Source organism: Oenanthe melanoleuca, chromosome 11, assembly GCF_029582105.1.
Source record: "Oenanthe melanoleuca isolate GR-GAL-2019-014 chromosome 11, OMel1.0, whole genome shotgun sequence".
In the NCBI taxonomy this organism is placed as follows: domain Eukaryota; kingdom Metazoa; phylum Chordata; class Aves; order Passeriformes; family Muscicapidae; genus Oenanthe; species Oenanthe melanoleuca.
In genome coordinates, this window is record NC_079345.1 from 7,621,173 (window position 1) to 7,646,693 (window position 25,521).

At 40.6% G+C, this 25,521-nt stretch overlaps 1 protein-coding gene across 1 annotated transcript in view; it reads right to left on the minus strand.

Moving 5' to 3' along the window:
- Positions 1–25,521, minus strand: part of GLG1 (golgi glycoprotein 1) — a 76,504-nt gene continuing 50,983 nt past the window's right edge. Inside the window, exons 6-26 of the mRNA XM_056501036.1 lie at positions 25,247–25,318; positions 22,914–23,097; positions 20,953–21,167; positions 16,142–16,263; positions 15,393–15,494; positions 13,363–13,516; positions 11,553–11,690; positions 10,700–10,786; positions 9,740–9,802; positions 8,956–9,069; positions 8,466–8,554; positions 7,494–7,611; positions 6,420–6,512; positions 5,744–5,881; positions 4,701–4,824; positions 4,213–4,355; positions 3,882–3,983; positions 3,132–3,239; positions 2,381–2,501; positions 1,372–1,478; positions 1–894 (exon numbers count right to left, since the gene is read on the minus strand). Of these exons, the coding sequence (XP_056357011.1) occupies positions 727–894; positions 1,372–1,478; positions 2,381–2,501; positions 3,132–3,239; positions 3,882–3,983; positions 4,213–4,355; positions 4,701–4,824; positions 5,744–5,881; positions 6,420–6,512; positions 7,494–7,611; positions 8,466–8,554; positions 8,956–9,069; positions 9,740–9,802; positions 10,700–10,786; positions 11,553–11,690; positions 13,363–13,516; positions 15,393–15,494; positions 16,142–16,263; positions 20,953–21,167; positions 22,914–23,097; positions 25,247–25,318 (2,562 nt within the window). The 3' untranslated portion in view covers positions 1–726. The remainder of the gene's footprint in view (positions 895–1,371; positions 1,479–2,380; positions 2,502–3,131; positions 3,240–3,881; positions 3,984–4,212; positions 4,356–4,700; positions 4,825–5,743; positions 5,882–6,419; positions 6,513–7,493; positions 7,612–8,465; positions 8,555–8,955; positions 9,070–9,739; positions 9,803–10,699; positions 10,787–11,552; positions 11,691–13,362; positions 13,517–15,392; positions 15,495–16,141; positions 16,264–20,952; positions 21,168–22,913; positions 23,098–25,246; positions 25,319–25,521) is intronic.

Genomic DNA, 25,521 nt, shown 5'->3' on the forward strand with positions numbered 1-25,521 from the left:
TGAGTATTCAATCCTGGTCAGTATTTTATTCTATCTTGCGAGCAGCAGAGGAAGAAAGGGAGGACATCTTTTCAGCCAAAAAAGTCCACAGTCACATAAGCAGGATATTCACTAGGAGACGACACCAGTGATTGGTGTCCTTAGGTTGTCCAAGACTATGCTCTGAAGATGCTTTACACAGACGAGCAAGATGTCCAAAACAAGGCCAACTGTGGTGTAAGATGCAATTTACCCTTTAATTTCCTGCCTCAATTTACCCAGCCATGAAGGATGACTAGATTTCAGTATGAACCTCTACCTAAATCATATAGTTGGTATGCAGAATATGTCTGTCTTTAAAAATTTACTTAAAAACTTCTTGAGCTGCAGGTCATATCAGTCTGATTTGGAGAGTGAAGGCAGTTCCAACAGTACAACAGAGACTTGTCTACAGGCAGGTAAACGAGAGTCTGCTAACAAAGGGGTAACAAAAGCTGCTGGCTGGGCTGCCAATGTTGCACACAAACTTTCATAGGATGAAGATGCCATGGATGAGATCCAGGATGGGAAAACTGAGCCAACACCTGCTGCTTTTCTAATTTTTTTCTAATTTTTTTTTCCTTTTTTTTTTTTTTTTTTTTTTTTTTTTAATTCTCCTCTCACAAGAGGGGGCGGGTAGACTATACAGAGGAGGGCTGTACAAAACTGGGCACTGGGCAGGCATTTCTTCAGCAGGCAATCCAGGCTCTACCTGTCCTTGAGCTCTCTTGTGACCCGCTTGGTGATGCGTCCACACATCAGGCCGATGAGGAAGAGTACACAGATGCCAACTGTGATCACAGACAAGATATAATTCTTGGATGGAGAGGTCATAACTTGCATGGCAAGGTCAGAAAAGCCTTCTGCTGGGGCAACCTGGAGGTGAAAAGGGAATAAATGAGCCAAGCTGTGCTTTCTATGCAAGTCTCAGCCGTGACATTTACCAGCTTTAGTGACAGGTACTGCTATTGCCTCCTGTCGTTAGACTTGGCCTGAACCAGAAAAAAGCAGATCTGCAATGATTCACCTGAAGGAACTGCTGTTCAGGAGGCACCTTTAAAACAGGAAGTTTTCCTGCCCCTATTTCATTGCCCCACACTGTCTCTCCAGGAGACTAAGTTCTGTGTGCACAAAATATGGTTTAATTCTGCATTGTTAGGGACACATATGGGACACAGTGATAGTAAGATGTAAGTTCCAAGAAGACAACCTGATTTCAGTTTTCTTGGACCAAACTCAAAATACTAAACTTCATTCAGAAACAAGAATTTAATTACAGTTGAAGTTTTTAATAAATAACCTTGCAACAGAGAGATCTAAGGCATAAAAAATGGAAATTGTTTACATATTCACCTTTGCGGCATAGCTCCACATTTCAATACGATCATTAAGGCGTTTCTTGCATTCAGGCTGCAACCTCACACGCTTATCTTCCAGAGCTTCCATTAAGCATGACATTTCTGTAATGTGCAGAAAATGGTGTTACAAAGTAGAAACAGTGGCTTTGATAACATGGTGCAGAGAAGGGCTCTTCCATTCTCATGAAGGCTGATGGTTACACAGACCTGGCAGATATGCCTGAGGCTAGCAATTCCACCAAGATTCATGATCAGTATTGCATTTGGAGATGCAAGGAATTTCGACTTCCAAAAAGAAACTACAGTATGTATCCAATATATAATTAATGTGGTTTACATGAGATTTCATGAAGTCTTATAAATCTACACCTTCAATGACCTGTACACTCTGAACTCCATGCCACCAGCCTTTAGAGAGAGCTAAGATCAAATTCAGTTCAGAAAAAAACCACAGTGTTAATCTCCTTAGGCTTGTTAGGAGTTTCTTTTGAACAACAATGTATTTTGAAAGGTTTAACTTCCTGACTTGTCACACAGTCCTGTGAAAAGGAAATGAGATCAGAGTGTTCTGGTGCCTACAGAGGGGCTTGGCCAACTAACTCATAAGCTTGTTTAAATGTTCATATAAGACACAGACCTAAAATCTTGTATTTTTTTTTCATGCTACCATACTTGACTAATCCGTAATTAGATGCTTTCTGCTTTGCAGTGTAGAGTTATTTAGCTTGTAGCAAGCAGGCAACAGACTTAGTTAAACCAACTCCAAACTTTTAATGCACAACTGTCAATTCAAGCATATGCAAGCAGAGTCCTCTCTAAGCTACAGACTTGGACACAAGGAAAGACTTCTTGACACCCACTCATCTACCACTTCTGCTGCTGTTCTACCCTGTTGCCTACAAATGACTGGTGGAAATATCTTGTACATTAGATTGTGCTGGTATGAAATGTAGGTTAAGTATCTCACGACTGAGAGTTTACACAAGTACAGCACGAGCACTTACGGCGTCCTCTGCCTGGTGGAATGGCAGCACAGTGGTGTTTGATGTCCAGGGCACAGGCTGTGTGGAGCACTGGGTCAACAAATATATCTGCTTTGCTTTCCTTCAGCATGTTGAGCACTTCCTGCAGAGGAGGAGATTACAAGTACATCTTAGAAAAAAAGGAGACTGAACAAAACTCATGCTGATCAATGTCTCTGAAAGGTGTATCATCTTTTCAAATTCAGGATTGTGAGAAAATCTACCACTGTCCTTGGATAAGGACACATATACAGATAAGGACATAATATGAATGCTGGTTCAGGCTTAATTAAGTTTCCTGGTTTGTAACATTCCTTAAAATACTCATATTAATCTAAAAGGCCATGTCAGTATTCCAGGATTACTTCAGTTCAAACTGAAATCAGGTGCCATACCCATGGCACAATTCATTTGGCCCTCCAGCACACACAGCCTTGGCCCAGGAAAGCCTCCAATGGATACAGCATCAAGAACCAGTAACAAGAACCTTTGGCAATCAAAATCAAGAAAGGATTCAAGGCTGGAATTGCAAAGGAGGAACTTTCAACACAATTTTCATTGGCAAATTGAAATTGAATGGAATCACTGCAGGCCAGAACTGAGACGTATAGAGAAATTTCAGTGCTCTGGCCTTGTACTAGCTGGAACATTACCTAGGCTGTGATCTAGAAAAAATCACAGACTTCTGCGGGGATGGGAGCTTTTTAGAGCCCATGCAATTTATTTTCTTTACCTTCTTGCACATCTCAGTTTTTATTTTCAGAAGATTGACTTTCAGACATTCTTCCACCTGTCCAGTCTGCTCCTGAGCTGCTGCTTCTTCTGCACATAAGCTGGAAATCTATTTTGAAAGAGGTGTTTTAACATAAGTAGTTCACAACAATCATTCTGCCTTTTAGCACATTTATATCTCAATATGTTAGTTCATCACAGGGTGCAGCTAAAGAATACATCATGAGATTGCTTCCCCCCCAAAATCCCCAGAGCCAAATGCAGCCTGGCTCATGCAATATGCATAACCTTTTGAAATCCAGCAGCAAGAAGTCAGTCAATATCGCTGTACTGAGCGGAGGAGGGCAGGGAATAAAACAGCATGGAAAGAATGTGAAATTATGAAATAAGCAACACCTGAAGCATGACCAACTCTGTTACCAAAAGTGAAAACTCAAAAAGCCTGACTGTTAAGGCTGACAAGAGTGGAGAACCGACTTTTTAATGACAACAGGAAAGAAGTATTTTTCCATAGTCACAGGTACTGATAAGATGTCAGATGAAAAAATTAAGTTCATATAAGCACTGCACAGGAAATTGCAAATTCTTTTCAGTGCAAAAAGTCACAAGAAGAGAATTTGACTAGCTAGAAGCAGCTCAAAGGTTTCTTTTTTTGTTTTACTTATTAGGAAACCATGTTTTGAGGAACAAAAATCTGTTACATGAAAGAAGCTTTCATCCTGAAAAAGTAGCTAAGGAGTTACTGTCCTACCTCATCAGAACAGTGCATCTGAAGCTGGGGATCCAGCCGATAATCAAGGGCTGATTCCTGGATTATGACTCGAATCTGGTCCTCGCAGTCTGGAGAGAGACGCTATTTGGAGGAGAAAGCCATTACCACAGTCCATGACCTTTGGAAATCAACCACCCTGTACATTAACCTGCATTCTATAATATTTCTATAGGAACATAAAAACCTCCTTTATGTATAGCCTGTTACATTCATTGAACACACCACAAGCCCAAGTTTGATTTGTTATTCCATGACTGTTGATCACCACCATCTGCACATTTTCTCATTTGCAAGCACCAATTCTACTCACCTGGTCTGCATATTTCAACTTCAGGCATGAGATGACTTGTCCTTCCAACTCTGTATCATCCTTGGCCCTATTCAGGATATTTTGGCAGAATTTTGGTATGTCTGCTTTGCATGCCTTCCGGAGCACGGGGTTTAAGCGGTAATCTAACCAGGAGAGATGACAGAACTTCATTAGAGCACACATCTCTTCAGATTACAGAGCATAACACTCCAAAAGAGATAGGACAGAAATTTCCTGGGTGATATTATACCATCAAGGACCATAATTTTTGGGGAAAATAGTATTTTTCCATAATATAATTTCAAATTGTGAGGTAAGAACTTCAGGATTAAGGAGGATTCAATAACACCTGCTGATCCTCAAAAACTTGACTAAGGTCAGTGTATACAAAGAAAACAACAAAGGAGAATAAAACAAAACTGATACTCTTTCAGCCATGCAGAACACCTCAGACAAGCAAGTTCTGTTTTTATTTCAGAAGAAGATACCTGTGTTCTGTGTAATCTGGCGCTTGGTAATCATCTGCTTGCATTTAGGATCCATCACTTCACTGTTCTTGTTTTGTTTCAAACACTGCAACATGTTTTTTGAATCCGCCTCTGGACAAAACCGCTACAAAAAAAATCCCCAAAACCCAACAAGCTGCATCACTAAAAGCACTTTTTAAAACAAAACTCAAACCCAACAAGCAGCTTTCAATTCATGAAAGGGAATAAACACCTGCCTGACAGAGAGATACACTGCCTAGCCCAAACATCTCAGTGCTACTCTCTGAATACAGCTTACCCAAAATTCAGACCAAAGTACTTATTTCTTTTGTTAGAAACTAATTCTGTGGGTGTAAGATAATGCTTTTGCATCTTCAAATCCTCCCTGTCTACAAGAGATCATAAGTCTCTTTTTAAAAGCATGTGTCTGAACTAGAGAGCAAATAATTCTCAGGATGTTCTTCATCAGCCAAAATATGGAGCCAGGGCACTGCATACAGACCACACATACTAGTGTTCCAGGGCTTGGAATTGCAGCTACTGTGAAAGAGTGTCTTATATGAACATTCACTGCTGATTTCTACATGGTACCACTTCCAGCTTTCATTTCTAATTTTAAGTTATGCATGATTTTCCCTGCTTTATCAGTTTGATAAAAGTCTGTATGCACCAGGTCAGCAGTGAACTGAAGATTTTACTCTTCTCTGTAATCATAACTTCTTCCCCTTGCTAAAAGCTAATCCAAATCCAAACTGACTGGATGAGAACTGTATTAGGAGCCTCAGAACAGATTCTCTCCTCAATTCTGCTGGTGGTGGGGAAGACAAATTTATTAGTGCACAGGCTTTGATCAGGAAGTTGAAAGAAGAGCCCTGAAGAAACCTCAGCCTGATTCAGAGTTAAGAAACAGATTACTTTGCAAAAAAGCAATCATACTTCCGAAAAAGCACAGCAATGTTGTAACAAGCCTTTATGGGAAACTCAAAGCTGATAGAGCTCTTATATCCCAACCTCACCCTCTTAAATGACCACACTACCATTACCTTGATCATCTGCTTGCAGACTCTCATGAGTGTGTAGTCCAGTTCTGGGTCCATCATCTCTGTCTCCTGCAGTTTAAACACCTTCTGGTGGCACCGTGTACTCAATTGCTTCTTGATTTCTTTCAGGCACTCAATAATCTACAACAAAATATTTCAGGCATAATGGACACACTGTTGATATGATTCTGTCATATACAGCCATGTGTTCCCCTAATGACCACCTTCATCTCATTTGGGCAGTTAAGTTTCCAACGCATAGATTTTTATTAAAGTCATTACCAATGCTTATTTCCAGGACTTGCTTTAAGCTCATCTTTTCTCACAAAGATTTAATGAGATGAAGAGGGTCTCTTGGACTTATTCCAGAACCACAAATCTCATCCTGCAGACATTATGCCTAAGAAATCTTTAGCATCATTTGCAGTAACCAGCTGCTAATAGCTTAAAACCAGCATCAACTGAAGAATGAAGGGCTCACAGCATTGCATTTACCCAGTATTAATGCTTGTGTGCCAGTAGAAAAGAAAGAAATTAACATTCCAAAGTACTACCAAAATATTTGAGTGATATAAAAATGAAAATCTCAAGCTGCATTTACACGGGCAAAAGTGTTCTTCAAAAGTTTTCTGAAATGAAAGTACAAATTAAATTGTAAATTATTAATAAATTCCATTACCTGAGCATTGCCATAGGGCACGTTCTGGCAGTAATTCTTGATGTCACTTTTACAAGCCTCATACAGTTCTGGTTCAAGTCTGATATCCTCAGTCTGCAGATAAAATTACAATATGAGCCTTAAAGTAGGACTTGAAACTATTTCACTTTTTTAATCTCTTAACTGAAGACCTCTACATACAAAAAGTAAGCAACTCTCTCAACAGACCCTTGAACATAAGGGTCTTGGGTGTGAGAAGTGGTGTTAGTAGGAAATCTACTTTAGTAGGAATTCCCTGCAGTGATCTATCAGGTTTTTAGACTGAAGAAAGAGTTTAAATCAAATTATAGAGTTAGCAAGTTGTTTCCACTGCTTCTCCTAAAAGGGCATCATCACAACCGTCTAAAACAATTAACATGAAAGCTAAAAGACATATTAACAGCCACCTATCTAGTAGGTGATCTGGAGAATGTGAATGAAGTTTCCTGATTTTGGTGAGGCCCAACATCTGAATTCTTCCATACAAAGGCAAGAGTGCTGTTCTCTGGATATGGACCTACTTAAGGTGAAGCTTTGACACTTAAACAGTATCTACAGGACAAAGACCTTAAGAGTTTATTACTGCAAGCACTGCAGCAGGAAGTTGAGAGGCAGCTTTGCCTACCAGAACAAACACTACTCCTATTTATCCACTGAGCAACTTGGAGCAGCTGGAGTCGAGTTGCTTCATCTGTGCTTGTTTCCTCAGTCTGTAAAATGAAGCTTTTGTTCTCTCCTAGAGGATGTTAAGGACATCAGAATGTGTAGCACGTTGCTGTCTAACACTAAGCATAATCACTTCTAGCTGAAATTCCAATGACCATTTCACTTGCCTTAGCCTTCATGAGACTATATTTAAGGCATTAAAGCAGACAATCAGTACTTTCACTGTGAAGGGCAATTGAGCCTTGTGTTGTAAGAGAAGTGGAAAAAATAAATAAGTCACATCTTAAAAACGATTTTCCTTTTTTTCCCTGAAGGTGGGTAAACCAGGAAGCTTTAATTGAAGGACCTCACTAGAAGAGTGGAGAGGACAAGAGTTTCAGGCATGTTTACCATCTCTAGCTCCTCAACACGCAGCTGTTTGCGGCACTTTAGAGAGACCCTGTGCTCCTTGGCATCCTGCAAAGTATCATTGCGCACAGTTGTGCTCAGACAGATCACTACATCCACCCTGCGGAAAAGAAAACAGCTTTTTATTCATACACCCTTCACTAAGACCAGCCAAGGTTGATATTGGATTACCACGCCAGAGAAACTGACTCCAATAATTCAAACACAGTATAAAGTTCTTGTGTATCTGTGCTTATGTCTGGGTACAGTTCTATGTAGAGTAACTGGATCACAATTGAAACCTAGATTGGAGTCTAGATGAGCAGACAGGAAGACATGCAAAATCCCACCAACCCCTCTGCCCAGCAAGACTTCTGCTCTTAAGTCACATCAGCACTTGAGAAAAGATTTGCTTCATCTCAGAAACAGAGGACAGTGAATACCTATATAGCACTGCAAGCAATCATTTTACACTATAGGAAGGGCATTTACATCATAAAATGCAAATAGTCTTGCTATCCACAAACAGGACTGACCTTGTATGTAATTTAGCCTTACACAATGGCAGTAGGACATTTTAAAAAATCCCCTAGACTGCAGTGAACAAATGAGATAAAACAAGTGGATATTTTCCCTTCCCAGATCAGCAACTAGAACAACAGTAGTCTGCCTCTTAGGAGACAAGGAATCTAGTGAGGATATAAGACATTCTGGGACATGCAATCCACTAACTGTAATAATTAGCTAATTTCACAGTAAGTAAAATGAAGAGGACAGGCATCTATCCAGGAGTAAAGCAGAAGTAATTTTAAGAGGCAGGCCTCTAGCTTAAGCACAACACAGTCACTAAGGAAACACATACAAATCAATCAGCCTTTAAAAGAAGTCCAGCATTTTCTGTCTTATCATGAAATACCCTGTCACTTAATTATATATTTATACAATCAGATTGCTATTTGGTCAGGCACTACATACTTTTTTTTGATGTTGGGGCACAGTTTCAGCACATCCTCCTTGCAAGCCATCTTAAACTTGTATGAGAACCTAAAATCTTTCATTTGAACCTGCAAAAGAGAAATGGGAAGAAAAACAACTTTGGCCATCTGGAGGTTAAAAAAAAAAGCAAAGTCCTGGCCAGAAGGACATTTGTTGAATCACACAATTAACACATGCTTTTGTTCAAACTTATTGATGTGGAAGCAATGGGAATGCTGCACTGCAGAAGAAGTTGAGACCCTGTCTACCAAAGGCCAGGGAGGAAGGAAGGGCTGAAAAGAAAACATCTCCAGAAGTGACTGTATATGACCAGGCATGCAAATACAACTGTCTGAACTCACAAGAGCTCTTTAAATACACTGGAAAATAAATTTCAAAGAAGGAGCATTTTCGTAATTAGCTAATTCCCAGCAGCACCCTGAAAGAACAGAACAGGATTCCACTGATAGCAGAGAAAAGTGTTGCTCACCAGCTGGAAATGAGTAACACCAATTGCACATTTTTCATTCATTTCCTTCTGGTGTTTGTTCTGTATTAGACACTCCATCAGGTCCCCAGAATCAATCTGGTTATCTGCAACCTCCTGAAGAAGAAATGAAAGGCACAAAAATTAACTACTTTCACAAGTTGTGGGTTTTATGCTCTTTTAGCCCACTGTGACCAGGAAATATGAAACTTACAATCCCACTTCTCCATGGTGAGCTCACTATTAACTGACCAGCCTTGAGCTGCACCACACAACTCTAGTACACAACTATGTTTATACAGTTCAGAAAAGAACCATCTCAGAAACACACACATTTCAGACTCAGGAGAACACACTGCAGAGACTCGATGCTTACATGACATATTATAATTAGGTGCTTTCACTGCTCTTTAACTACTCAGCCCTACCAGTGAAGTTATTTCAGCAGTGCTGAGCAGCTGCACAGAGTAGAGTGGTTAGACATGCTGCCTGTATACAAAGGAGAAGGAAAAAAGTCTAGTATTTAACTCACTGTAAAGAGTGATTTTTGCAATTACAGGGCAATTTTCATCTTCAAACTAGCTTTTATGCTAGGGCTCTGACAACAGCAGAAACACTAGGTGGAACTAAAAATTTTTATTTCAGGGTAATTTTTTCATTAAAGACTTTTGGAAATGATTACCTCTGATCTTACTTTTGAAGTGTAGCAAGAACTAATACTAAAACTCTCTAACTGTTCCCACTGAGTTTCCCCTCAAAGATATTCACACTATTACAGAGTACTCACATGACAGAATGTCTGAATAATGGGCTCACACGCTCTCATCAGCAAGGCTTCAATCTGAATGTCCTACAGAAAATACACAGTTTTTCATTTTCACAGTGAATGCAGAGGAGAAAAAGACTCTGGAAAAAATCTGTGACAACAACTCAAGCTCAAACTAATTTACAGGGGTTTTGAAAAATGAAACACAGACAGCTTTGCCCTTTAGCTCTGGAAATTCTGGGGGTCACTCTTGCCAACATGGCAAATGCAAGACAAGCCTTCCAGCTTAAGGGAAGAGCCTGGTCTCCACAGAAACTCCTGGCTTGGATAATTCAGTCACTGTCCTCCAAACTGTGTGCGAGAGCATTAGAAATCACCTTACACCTATGCAGGAGCTGAAGATTTGGCATAGTTCTGAGAAAACCAAAGTTGCTAACCACTGGAAGGCAACTCTCCCTAGGACACAGTGTAAATTTTAAGAGATATGGAAAACAGTTTGGGTCTCAACAGTCAAATATGCAGTTTCATAAAAGAAGTAAATCTCTACTGATGTACCTGGTGGTTACTGCTGACAAAATTTTTGTGACTGGGAGAGAAGCTGCAATACAGTACTCAAAACTACTTGCAAGCAAGACGAAAATCTCAAGTCCCATCACATATCTTGACTTGTGTTAAAGTTAACTGGGTTCTTGTGTAAATCTTAGTTTTAGTACTGTAAGTGATCTTTAAAGCAGGAGAAATGCCATCAACAGGCTAAAATCCAGAAACATTGCTCATTTCTCTTTCTGGAGAAAGAGAAAACTTCCTCCAGGAAAACTTCCAGTGTATGAGAGGTAAAAAAAAAAAAGATGCATTTTGATCCCAGAGTCTAGCTGCATTTCTACAGCTCTCTAACCTCAGGTTTTTTCATCATCATTAAAATGGCATGCTTAACTAGAATTGCTTATCTATTCCCTTTACCCCAGGCTGAAAACCACTCACCTCAGACTCCAGCTCAGTGAGGTTTCCCACTATGTCTCTGCAATCAGACACCAAGTCATCAAGATGGTCCTGAAGGCATTCCAGCTCCTACAGAAACAGACATTTTAGTGTATGATTCAAGAACCCAAGTTGAAATTCTGGGCTTAAAAACATGTGAAACTGCCTTCCTTTTTGTAAAGTCCTAAATCTCATTTAATCCCAGTCCTCTACTAGCACTGCCAGAACACACATATATAGTAATGATTGAAAATGTTGGTCTAGGATGTTATCACTTATTCTCAAAAGCTGCACAACGTGCTTTCACTTCTGGAATATTCTACTTAATTTGCCCTTTCCATAACCTTAAAGAGAGGTTAGTTATCCAGCCTATGATGGGCACTTCAAAAAGACAGTGCTGTTTACAGCATCTGCTGCAGAATGGTCCCCTCCCTACAGCCCTCCTAAGGCACAGCAACGCAACATGAAAGTATTTGTTGAAACTTTCTTAAGTAGCTGCAGATGTCAGTTCTGTATAAACACATGTAATGTTTATGTAATATGTAATTCTATTTATGTAATATGTAATTCTATGTAATAGAATATTACAAATTAGAGGCTGAGGAAGGTAGCATTGCTTCTTTTAAGCTCTTTTAGCAAACTATCCCCTTTTCCCTTCTCATTCCACTAACATTTGAACACACAGAGCTTCTTTGCACCACCTGTCTCAATCTGGTGCAGATTGTGTTTCAAACTGCTCTAATTTTTAACACGTTCTCCACTATTAAGAGGCAGCAAGACATCCCTTTATCGCCTTTTTGTCCTTCCCACCCCTCCAGCTTTGCAAACAAAGTAGCAGTGACACTGTGTACAGTACCTGCCCTGTCTCTGTTTTCTCACTGCACCACTTCCCCAAGTCAATCATGCACTTGTCCTGGAGGACTGGGTCCAGCTTCACATCCATGGCTCGCTGATGGAGGATTCTCTGGACCTCTGCTCTACACTCTCGGGATAGCTGCAAAGAGAACAAGGGAAGTTTGGCATATGGGGTCCCTAAATCCACACAAGGCAAACAGGATGCTTGGTCAGGTGAGGTTCTGACCACAAATGCCATCATCAATCCCAGAAGGCACAAAAGTCCTGCACTGCTCAGCACAGCTCTGCCCGAAGAAATGTGGGCTCCAAAAGAGCCCAGAGAGTTTGGAGCTCTGTCATTTAGTTTAGATAGAGGCTCCTCTCATTCCACTAAGTTTAATTTTATATTCTTAAAGCTCTACTTTGCTTTATGAAAGAGATGTCAGATCAGGTCCCCAGGTTATCTGCTACACCTTCACTCAAGGCTACAGACCAGTTCTGGAGAAGAAAGTCAGAGTAATACCATGCCCTTAATACCAAATGGAAAAGCCCAGAATAAGGCAACATAGTCCATCTGCAAGTTCTGCGCAGCAATTTCCACTGCAGCACATCAGAGTCAGCATTTACAAAACAGGAAGAAACAAACTATAGGAAACCAAGAGATACTGGCGTGGTGCTTATCTGACATAAAATGCAGTTGAATCTTAAAGCTTCATACATTTAAAAATCCAAACCACTGGAAGTTACCTAAAATTCCATCAACAGCACTGGAAACAAATACAGGTCTGACCTCCCATGAGTTTGCTTCCAAGACTAAATTTCAAAATGGCAGCTGCTTCCTTAGCCTACTTTCTAAAACAAAAACACATTTAAAACCCTTTTCTCTCTATGATAGATTATTTTCAGGGTGGCTATTGATTTCTTTGGTCAGCAATAATAGAAAATGGAATGAAAAAGTCTCAACTCAGCACACTAAGAAACTGCATTAAAAAAAATTATTCCTAAAAGAGATGCTTTCAATCAGTACTTGACCTCTGCCACAAAAGACCTTTTAAATCAAGCCATGGAAATTAATTTTTAAACTGGGCCATTGTGTAAACCCATCAACCCCTCCTAGGGACTGTGTACACTACAGTGCCAAAAGAAATGGAACTGCGTACCCAGGTGCTTTCATCTGAGGGCCCTGCTAAAGGCACGAGAGGGCAGCAAACTTGAAGACAGCAGCTCTCAACCACAAAATGTGATTATGGTGGATCTCCAGACTGCAGGGCAGAAAGCCCAATCCCCACTGTCCTCTTTAAGGACAGCACAAGCACATATCCCAATACACCATGCTCCAAAGAACTGGAAGGATGCATTGTATCTATAGGAAGAATAAAATGGAATATAATCTGAAGCTGGGCACAAATCAAAACCTAATTAAAAACAGCTGAGGAAAGCTGATCTTGAAATTCCTTTTTGCATAAAACCCATTTTCCATTTATACTGCCTGTCTGCAAGGGACCACATTCCTCTTCGGAAAGAGATGAGGGAGGACTCGTACTGGGTTTGAACAGAAATGTAAGTCGGTGTCAGCACACAATTCTCTCCACAGGCCTGTGACACAGTCATCCTGCTGGGCCTACTTTGCCTTACCAGAACAAATACCTAGACCTTCAGGGCACCCTTGAGGAGGAGCTGGGCACCCAAAGCAGTAAACCACCTACAGTACAGGATTTAAAGCAGCTTTTCTGAGTTCTGGCAGTTTTAGCATTGCATGCTGAATTTCCAAACATGTGTGCAAACCCTTCCACCACAGATCAACAAGCAGCAAGTTGTCTGTTGGCACTTACCCTCCTTCCTTGCTCCTCTGTGCGATATGCATGCCTGTACAAGCAGGAGAAAACAGCCCCTGGAGGCATCAGCTCACTGGTCTCATTCCAGCCATGGGTATGGCAGAGGCGGGAGGCATCTCCCTGACACTTGCGGTAAAGGACTGTGTCCAGTCTGCAAACAAAAGTTATCACTGGCACTTCATTCAAACACGGAATGTTTTTCATACCCTATAAAGCTCTGGAGGCAGAAAATTCACTTCAAGTTTCAAGTACCACCAGGACACCATTCAGCAGAAGCATCTGACCAACTGAACCAAGAGGTGGCCTTAATTCAATTTGGAATCAACTCCCTAAATAACACCAAAATCTTTAATTACAAATCTAATTTTCAACACTTCTTGAAGCACCTCCCATTTTCTTCTGCAGCATGCCAACCAAATGCTGACACATGAGAAAAGATAGCATCTCCTTGATATCCTGAAGCAGCAGAAAGGCAGGTACACACCACATTTTGCTTGTGTAATATCTTACATTTCCTCTGTACTGCTGCCATTCTGAAACACCAATTCCATAAAAATTGAGTTTGATTGATTCTGTCTGCCCTGGATTTGAGCCAACTGCAAACTCAGTGCCCTCTGCTTTGCATGTAAGTGGCAGATCTCTTAAGATGATGTCTAATTACATGAAAGCTAAGTGAGATATTGCTAGCCTTCCAAAATGAAAACTTCATATTTATAAAACACTATAGGAAAAACATCAAGTGATTTCAGTGGACACATTATACAGATAAAGGTATCAACAAAACGCCTCTACTCTGTGTATCTGTCTGAGGCACACAGTCAGTGCAATAGATTTATAAGCCAGTTCTGGGGAACAGTGGTTAAACAAAGATAAGCTAATGCTGCCCAGCCTGCATTATGAATTAGAATTATTCTTACTCTCAAGAAAATGCAAATAATCAGTCTTCCTACTTCCACTCACTTAAGTCTTGACTCAAACAATGAATTACCTGCTGGAAACAGTATAGGCAGGAGACCCAGCAATGAAGAGAAACAGGAAGGGGGGAAAAATTAAGTATTCTTGTCTACCTATGGAGATAATTATTGAGATGACTAAACGAACAGCCAAAAAGCCTTAAACCCCCTGCTCCATGAAGCCCCACATGTAAAAGCAGAAGTTCACAGAGCACATCAGTTCTTAGCTATTGGCAATGCTGTCCATAAATACACGATTTGCTGTGAGTCAAGATTTTCTTAATGTTTGGTTTGAACACTCCTTGCAGTAATTGAAGTCCAGGACTTCTTGCCTTACACTCCTTGCGGCCACTGAGAGCAATTATTCAATTTCTTGCAGTAACCCCATTTAAAGTACTCTATTTCCTCACCTCTCAATCTTCCTTAGAAGACAAGCCAAACACTTATTCTTTCCTCACTGGTCATGTTTATCAAATTTATTCTCTCCTCATCCTAACCAACACTGACACAAGGGGCTTTGTATATATTTAAAACAAAGCACTGCCATCTCTGGATGAGAAAGATGGAAAAGTAGTGCTCTGAAGGGTATTACATCTGCTCTACAGGCTGTAATCACATTTAGAGAACTTGAAAAAAGGCAGAAATGGAGGCAGGAAGCTTCTCACACAGTGAGTCTTTGTTATACTTAAAAACTTGGTTTCCTTAAGTTTCGTATTGTAGCACTTAGAGCAGATAAAACTGGATGCCACCTGCAGAGAAAGAGACCTTCGACTTCAATATGGTTAGACAGAATTCTTTACTTAAAGATGCAATGAATTTTAGAGTTCAAACTTGAGCACTTTTTAAGGCCCCATCACTTCTAAAAGAGAACCTGATTTAAGTGGCACCACATCTTTTCCAAGCAGCTTTTGCTTTTAGTGTTCTACACAAGCATTAACACCCTACTGACCTGGCATACTTGAAAGTCCCCTTCTGAACAATCACAAGCTATACTGTTTTACAAGGAACTGCTAATGAATACAAACACTTAATACAAACATCAAGTGAAGATAAATCTTATTTTACAGTACTCACTTCCAGTCACGAGATATAAAATACTGGAGCTCCAGGAGCCTATGCTCACAGTCTTCTACCATTTTCTCAGTATACAAGTGCTCCATCAGGCAAGACAGAATCCTGCAAACAGAAGAAAAAGCGAGGCCACAGACTATTAAAATCATGCTGAGCTTCCCTGTAACAGCTGGTGCTGCCAAATCAGTTTTCCAACGAACCACAGATAAGATGTTCAAACTCGGTGAAGATCTTTCTCTTCCTTCACAAAGATTACATCTAAAACAAGTGTATATCCGATTTGTACCCTCTTATGTTCTTATTGTTTTAGTTATCTCAGCAAGTCTGATATGCAACAAAATCATAAGGATTATTCCATAGAAAATCTGGCCCAGGGGAGAATATATTATCAGACCTGAAGACAAAGGAGACATCTGTCTCTGCAGTATGGGTTTGCTTACCTGGCCTTTCCAGGTTTGTCACTTCATAATATTGCTTGAGACTTACATGGTTAGAGAAATTAGTACATCAAACACTGCAAACTTAAATCTAAGTGCCTGTGAAAGCTACACCCTTTATCAGTGCTAAACCAGTCCTCCTACAAAAATACTTGTCAGCTTGTACAGCAAGAATGGAGACAGCTCAGGGCAGCTCTGTATGACTGGTCTGGAGTCACTGGTCTGGACAGGTTTTAGTGTCTCTACTGGTCAGCCACCCAACCTTCATGATGCCCAACAGGAAAAAAGCAGCAGTTCTGAGTGAGAGGCACCTACATGGGGTCTCCAGAGCGTATGTGCTTGCAGGCTGTCTGTATCACTGACTCACAGGCCTCGTTCAGCGCGCGGTCGATGCGATAATCGGCACCAGGGTCTGTCTCCTGAATCAGGGTTTGAAGCTGGAAGAAAGGAATTGTGGACAGGAAAGTAAATGTTAAAGACAGAAATGAAAGCACTTATAACCTCTCAGCGTAGCAATTCTATGCCAGTAACAACACCAAGATGTATGAACCCTTCTGCTCTGCAGAACTCCGGCACTGCTGGATCCTAATTATCAGTAAGAAGTAGCCCCGGAACATTGTATGAGAGCAGTTAACACACTGAAGGTCAGCTGTAAACTGGGACTACTTGCATACCGATTTACAGAACAAAACAGGTAAAATTTGATTTGCCTGCTGTATTTTTGATCTATCTTAAGATTTGATAGTAGTCTAATTCCATAAGGCTGACAACACCAAACACACAAATTTTTCTTATCTTCATGAATACTATTTACAGCTGAAACCTAAATCAATGTCTAAAGATTGTGTGCCTATCTACAAAGTATAAATCAGTTTTTTAATTGCCTGGAGAGGACACAAAAGTTTTATTGAAATGCAGGATAAAATGTCCTGTTCTGATGTCCCATGAAGTAACATTTCCTCAGGGACACCTGCTCAGGCTTTTGGAAGTCAGGGTCTATAGTAGACATTTTGTATGTGTGTGTATAAGGTATAAAATAAATCCAAAACACCATATTTTAACTACTTAAGAGAAGTAACAGTGTAAATGAAAGATGAAAACAAAAATATTCCAAAGATTTAGAGACCAGGTGTGCCAACTCAAAGCTGATATCCCAGCACTCCCTTTATGACTTCCAAATACTTTCAGTTGTAATAGGTAAATACAGTATGAACAGTTCCATCAAGTCTTTTCTTCCTGTGAAACAACTATTCTGACAAAAGCTGCAGAAAAACAATTATCTTATTAATAAGGAAACATCATTTACAAAAATCAAATGTGGACACAGTCCATATCATCCCAACATTAATTTGGGAGGTGTCTGCTGGGCCAGGGGAAGAGAATTTAGGTAAATCTCAGTTTTGGGACAAGGGTAGCTTCTGGACCTTAACTCAGCAAGGATCCCCTTGCCCCACTTCACTTTCCATCAAGCTGTGGTTTTCCAAAGGCTGATGGAAGGCAGACTGGTATCATCATTTGGCAGGCAAACATTTCCAGCTGACAAATTTGAAGGGAAAAAAAAAGAGGTTGCTGAGAAGGCAACTGCACACCAACATCAAACGTTCTATATGCTCTTAACATCTTGACACTTAGTTAATGATTTTTGTCACTGGCCCTCAGCCCAACTAAATCAAAAGCACAGTTACAATTTCATCCTCCACCTTTCAAAGTCTGCACCTAAACACCATCCAGGAAACTCTCAGGGGCAAAGCCCTAACATCACAAAACAGAGGCAAGAAAAAAGTATCAGACCTGGAAAAAATGCAAGCTAGCACTATTTATCCAATAGGAAATTTGAAGTCATGAGGAGAGACCACAGATTGCCTGGGAGGAACACAGGATTTCCTGCAACTCACTCTTAATTATGCCCAGCCTCAGCTTCTAAGGGATGCAGGCAGCTGAGAAGAACACAATCTATCAAAAATTATTAGGATATTTTAATTAAAAAAAAATAATAACAATATAAGAAGCATTTTATACATCTCTGACAGTGGTCAAACAGAACCTTAAGGTCAAACTTTAATTGGATGTGTTCTATACAAACTCTGCCAGAGCAAGAAGAATATTGTGGTTTTGCTGGTGCAGAGACTCACACAGCCTGCAGGGATGGGGAATACTCTGTGTGTAAAGTGCTAGGATTACTTCAAGTCAGGTGACTTACATGTTAAAAAGATGGGTGAATAGAACCTCAAACCCAACACTTTTTTACACACACACATTAAATAAACTGGCCGGAGCATTATGTAGACAGAATTCTTTCTCAGGTCTCAGTTAATTGGTATTTTTGCTGCTATCAAGTGGAAGAGGCCAAAGCACACCAGGTACAAGAGCTCAGAAGCACGGAAGCACCTCCTTATTCCTCCACCCAGTTTTGGGCACTACTGCAGAATTCCCAATCTTAATTGTCAACCACGTGCACGATGTGCAGCACCAAGCCAGCTGCCCTGACTGCAGGGAAGAAGAAATAATTTGGCACCAGTGATAAAAGTGAAGGTTATATAGGATTTTCCTCCCTCACACAACAAACCCTTACAGCTGAAAAGCAGCTGGATAAACTTTACAATGCTTTGAACTTTTATCCTGGTCATGGAACTAAATTAACAATGTACTACCAATTTAACATCTGTATTAGAAGTTGGAAGCAAGAAATATATGCCCTTTAAGCAGGGATTGGAGTTTTATACACTCAAAGGCCTGAACAGAAAAAACCCAAAGGTAAGACCAGGACAACATAGAAACACGTACTTGAAAAGCGTTTTGTCAACAGCTCTAATATAAAATATTGCTTCCACCAAGCAACACCAGAGGTGCTAGACCTTACCAGTACAGCTCAGAGCTCTGAAGGGCTGATGCTCACAATTAAGTGACACTGTATCTCCTATCTGATCAGTTAGAAGAGCATACACCCACCTTTCCTGTGGGCAGGATCCCTTAGGTGCACAGCTCAGCACACACCCAGGGCTTCTCACTCTAACTTAGGCCAAACCACTTACAGAAAGACATTGTTCCTCTACCATTCACAGAGGTTTAGCATTTTGGCAAGTTCACTGCTCTCATAATCCACCTTCAGGAAATCAATGCTCTTGCAGGAAAATAAAATGGAGGTTCTTTGGTTGTGTTTTGTTTTTTAGGGTTCATTATATGGGAAGAAGGACCAATGTCTTTCTTCCATAAGACAAGCAAAATCAGAGCAAACCTTCACAGATGGGACACTAAGTAAAATCAGATTCAACTTAGATGTTTTGCCCTTCCAATTGCCTCTGGCAAATTTTCTAGGCAGGTGTGTCTGGTCATAGAGTTTCTATAAGGAAGAATTTCAGGACAACACCTGTTGCTTTGAGTTAGCCAAGAAATCAAAGTGCTGTATTTATCTACCTTTAAAGGTAAAAGAAGAAAGCTCATTCTAACAGAGTAAGTCAAAACACAACAAAGCCACTGACAGCTGAGACAACCCTTACCATTTAAATACAAAAAAATAACAATAAATTAGTACTTCAAAATTTGTAAGCAGCTATATATTAGCACTGTGTCGGTCTTCAGAAACTCACAAAATTGGAATGTTTATCCTGTTCTTGCAATCATTTATTTCCTCTTGCCCATAAAAATCCAGACAAGCTAAATGTAGTTATAAAATCAACACTTAGTTTGCTTTCTGCTGTCCTTTGCCCAGAGAACAAAACACATTTAATTTGAAGGGGACTCAGAGACAATCCTGTTTACTTTTGCATCAACTTACTGTAAAAAATAAAGCAGTAGCTTAAGTATAAGAGAACTAAAAAACCTCCACACTTGCCCTAAATTTCTAAAGATATTTTTCTCCAAAAGTTTGAAATTCCATATCACTTTTGGGGGCCTCCCATTTTGACTTATGATTTGTTCTGAACATGCACGCCACGATCTAAAACTTATTCCCAAGATTAACTGATCTTATGAATACTTGCAAATAATGAAATTCTGAAGCAGCAGTCTCAATTCCATATTTAAACAGAAACAAATATTCAGTTTTTCATGCCAAGGCTGCAAAGCTAAGTCATGCACTACAGATCCCCGCAGGAATGACTCAAACTGTACAGCTGCTGCACCAGTACACCTGGTATTTATGCAGAAATAAGCTGCACCACAAAAGCACCCTATGACTTAAATTAATATCTGTTAAGTTTTTGTATCTTTGAAAATACAAACACACTGGCATCATTTGAGGCTCAAGTTTTAAGCTACATTTAAAACAAAAATGTACAGAATGGTGGTTCTTTTTATTAAAAGAAGTCAAGAGCAAACATCTCCCCAAATTCCTACATCAGCACTAACACTCCATTGCCATTTTTATCATTGATGTCACTTTTTTAGGCTCATGCGTCATTAAAACCAAGTATTAAGTACAAAAATGTAATTTCATATTAAAAAGCACTAATGAGTTTGAAAAAAATTAAATTGTTTTCCATTTAAAGAAATGATAAGTAGGATGTAATTGGGCCAAAATGGAGTTTAAAAAGGCAAAAGAAATATTCCATTTCAGAGATGCATTTTGGAGGAAAACAACATTTTCTTCACTAGTTGTCTAGTTGTACTAGCAGTCTGCTGTACCTCCCTGTCCCTGAAGTTCCATTTCCATCATTAAAGCTGAATGAAATAGCAAACATAAAACTGAGTGGGAAGGTGCTTTGAACAGTTTTGTGCTTTTCCAAGGACAGGGCACAAGGGGAAAAGGGAAGGAAAGGGGGAAAAAGGAAGGACAAGGAATGTTTTAAAATTATAAAAGGCAAGCTTCCCTACATCTTGCACCCTGGAGAGAATTCCTGACTTCAAAGCTGGTGGAGAAGAACTACAGAAGATCCAATAAAAAAACCCAGAGCGCAACAATCCAAAAATATATTTTTTGAGGGGAAAAACACCACCCTTACTGATGTGCCGCTACATACCAAGTTCACAGCATGGCAATTACACAACCGCTTCCAGCATTCGGCGGCACTCTGCAGAGCCAGGCTGACTTCAGCAGAACCCCCATCGCAAGGCAAAACATTGACAGACAAATCAACGCTTCTACCAACGGAGCAAACTGCAAGTGAAGTGACAGGAAAGCTCCTTACTGCCTGCTGACAGTTGGGCCCGACGTTGCCCTTCTCGCCGCGGACGACCTTCATCAGGCAGTGCAGCGTGCGGCCCTTGCGATGGAGGCCGGAGCAGTGGTGCTCGATCTCCCCTCGGCAGCTCAGGATGATCTCGGGGCTCAGCGAGAAGTCTTCCATCAGCATGCGCCGGTAATCCAGCATCTCACCCTGGCACTCACTGCTTACCTGTCGACCTGAGCCAAGAGAAGATGTGATTTAGTTTCAGTGTTTTGCAGAGCCCTTCTTGACCTGTGCTACCAGCGTGGTGGAAAAGCAGGGACAATGTCCACACTCTGAACAACTCCAGAATAAAACAAATGTGCAGGAGCATTCGTGCTGGGGAATAAACCAGTGGTTGTGGTAGCTCCCACCATTTAAATTACCCTGTAAAGTACAGCTGGTCTATGGATTTAACACAGGTTTTTAAAAAAAGAATGCCTCAAAGATCAGGAGAATTTGGATTTGGATTTCACAGTATAGGAGTTGCTTCCGAAGAACAGCTAAAACACTCATGGATCTGCAGTTCTGTAGCCCAAGACAGCTTTTCCCCATATGTTTAAGGGCTCCTTTTTCTACTGTAGAAGTCATCTTTGGTAGGTTCACCGGCTTACTACGTAAGTGGGAGAGGAATTTGTTTGGACAGCAGGTTAAACATTTTCTGCGAGGAAAAGTCTCTCTAGGGCAACAGCACATAAATGCTCAGAAAGCCAAAACCCAGACTTAAACAAGAGTTTATATGGAGTATCCAACAAACCACTGCAGCTGCACAGAAATCTTGGTGTAGTAAATGCTTCGATCTGCTATAAGCTTTCCTGCAGTCCCCATCACAACCTATTTATATGTGCCCAGCTCTCATGGAACAGAGGACACCCCAAGAGGGCCTGCCAGGCACTGTAACACATGCATGTGGTACTGTGTGGAATAATTAGAGTTCCTCCTGAGCTATGCCTCATGCATGAGACACTGCAGAACCTGCTCCACCATGAAATTAAATAGCTGAACAGCAGTTTTCTGCATGCAATTCAGGAAACCACCTGCCCTACTGCAGGAAGAAGTAAACCAAAAACCAAACCCACAACTTTTCTACAAACAGGGTACATCATTTTAATATCAATCAGAAGCAATGAGTTATTCAAACTCACAAATGCAGACTGCTTATCAAATTATGGCAGCCTTTCCATCCCATGCCAGAGGCACTGCAGCATGCAGCCCTGCTGCTCACTCTGAAACCACCCAGCAGCAAGCCAAAAGGAAAAACAAGCAGTTCTCTAGTGCAGATCTAGAGCATTGTTTCACAATTGAGAGAGGATTGTAACGCATTGTTCCACATTATGGCAGTTTCACAGAGAACCTTTAGCATGGTCCAGCTGCACTGAGCTTTCTAATGCCTTTGGAGACAGCAGCTGGTGTTAGGACACCTCCAGCTTACATGAATTTAAATGACCGAAAATATTATTCTCACACCTTCTTTCTATGTAAGGAAAAACCAGAGAAATTAAGGCATTTACTCAAGCTACTGAACTGCAAGACAAGACATTATTTACAGCAGGCAGAGGGCTGAGTATTCCTGGCTTCCCCTGAGTGAGGATAAACAGGTTCTCTATTCTGTGTTTTAACCTTGTAGCATATTTAATGCCTACTACACAATGGAGGAAAAGAGCTGCTTGAATTCACTGTGAATAGAAGGATTTGCAACTACACATCAGCAGTCCAAGTGGGATTTGCTATTTTGCATTTTAAACTTCTTGTCTGCACAAAAGGAGTCAGTAACAGAGGGGTTTACTCAGCTATTCTGATCATCAGAATAGGGATGAAAGCACCATGATGAGAAAATTTGCCTTTGAAACAAGATTTGGAAAAAGGAGAAGGGGACTGTAAATACACATTGAAGCTGAAGGTTCCTTATTTCAAAAACAAGGCCCCAGCAAAATTCCACTTACCTCTGTGCACAGCAGACTCTAAGCACATCAACAGATAGGAGAGCCGGGCTTCCCGAGAGCGGGGCAGGTTCTCCACGTTGCAGCGATATTTCTTCAGGTCACTTTTACAGGACTTGGCCAGCGAGTAACTGACTTTGTAGTCTTGGGCAATGAGCTTCTGGCGGGTGGTGAGCGCATCCCGGCACTGCAGGAGACATATTGGGATGGTGCAATGAGCTTCTGTGCATTGGACCTGCTGCTGTCAAGTTTTCAAGCTGCACCTCAGAAAACAACCGTTGCTTTTAAATTTGTGCGTTTAAACCGGACTGCAGCTGAATTTCATTTGTCTCATAGAAACCACACAGTTACCAATGCACACTGAGGTCAACAGATCAAGGGTTTCAAAGGGAGCAGCTCTCTGCAGAGCAGTTCTCAAAACTGCACATTCATCCAGCTTTTTGTGAAGAGCATGACTCATTCATGGTAAATAGGAGCAGTTGCTGACATTTATCCCAGCTGTGGTACATGCTCACCCCATGCCCTCAAGAAATAACTTTTTCCAGTTGCATTTACAAAATAACGCGTTTCTTGCAACATGCTAAGCAGATGATAGCAGATAAAACTGTCTAACCGTGGGAATTTCAAGCCATTTTCCACAACTGGTGAGGTTCACGAGGATGCACTGTGGCCAAACCTGAACCCAGCAGCTGCAAGAACAACCCACTAAATTTCATCCAAAAAAGGACCTATGAAAACACTGCTACACTTCATAGCTCTTGATTTAAATTATGTGAAAATTGAATCTGAGGGCAGAGATAACTCAGAATAGCTTAAGAAAATTTCTCCATTCCCAGCCCACTTGAAAGGAAGGAAAACTGAATATGTAGAGTAGGGAGAAGAAGAAGCAAGCTTGGCACAAGAAAAAGGAAAGTCCTAGAACCCACTCCTCACTCTCTTACATTAGGTTTCTGACTTCACCCCCTCCTTCCCACACCTACTTGAGGACCTGGAAAATCCTACTCCAGAATATTCCCACTCCATCTTTCATGTTCCTGTGCAGTCCCAGACTCTGGGACTGGACAAATTTACAACTCTGCACACAGGGAGATACAAGCTTGCAGACAGCTCATCACCTGAAGTAGGGAACAGCTGGATACAGCCCAGGAGCCCGTTTTGGAGGACACAAAGCAAGCCACCCACCAGCAGCTATTACTGGCTACATGTGTATACAGCAGCTGATGCCACCAGCAAGGAGAGACTCTTCGCTGGGTAACAGCTTCTACAAAACCAGTGACTTTACAGATGGTCCAACCTTGGCAGCTACAAGAGTGAGAACTCCATTTAGTGCTCCTTCTGCTCTGCAAACTGTGTCCTCAGAGTATCCACCTCTCTCTCTGCAAAGTCATCTGCTGTAGTTTGGTGTAGCCTGTCTACATCTTACATCCATACCTCAGTCAGCTGATCATGGAAAACACTCTTCTAAAGCTATCAGTGTCCCTGTATAACTAAACAGAGGTTAAGCTACAGCAGCAGTTCATTTCAGTAACACAATTCTACAAAATGGAGCTTTGCTTACAGCCCTCAGCAATCACTTGCCCAGATCTGAATTTGTTAATTGGAACCAAGCTGTCAGACAGCTAATGCATTTAACAAAAAAGAAATTAGTCTGATCCCTTCTGCACTCTGAGTCAGGCTCCTTCAGCAGATCTTCTTTGAGAAGATCTTTACAGATACTCATCTTCATATCCTTTTCTACAGATTATAATTCCATATAATCCCAGACACTATCATGCTGCTTCCAAAATCACTGAAGGCGTTGCTGCCTTAACAAAGCACCTATACCAATACAAGGACTAACTTTCTAGAATGACTTTTTTTGCTGTTATTGAAAACCACATCTTCAAGAAAACCGGAAGGAAAACTTCAGTCGCTGAACTGTGCATACTTCCCACACAGAATGTGATGCTTGAAAACAGCCTTAAAAATACAAGTGAAAGAAACACAGCTTCCTTTTTGTTTCTAATCTGTACAATTAGAACACCATTTATCCAAGGTTTACCCCAGCATGCTATGACTACTACTTTAAACAGGCAATCACAATGCTACCACTTAAGCTCCATGTCTGCCTCCCCAAATTACACACACAAAAGCTTTGATTTATTTAAATCCTTTACTTTGAAGACTGAAACTTGAAACACAAAAATACCAAAGTAAAAGCATTTGCTAAAGCACCTGATTATCTGACTACAAAGATGACATTTACCTTAACCCTGGAAAAGAATAATGCAGCCTGGACTGAGGAATGATCTGATGATTTCTGCAGTAAGGATTTGTCTCACCAGGATAGTACGTACCTTTTCACTCATTGATTCTTCAAACTTGTGATTAAAGAGGCACTTGTATACTCGACCTTCCCCAGCCTGAGTCTGTGAAACAGAAAATAACATTTGCCCTTAAAGATAACACTTGACGAGCAGGCTAGACTACATCTGAGGAGAATTGTTTTAAACTAATAATATATTTAAATTAATATTTCAAATTATATAAATACCTCCTATGCAATAAAAATCCTTAAAATTTTATTGCATTAAAAAAATCTGGTTATGTTCATCACACTTTTAGTGCAACA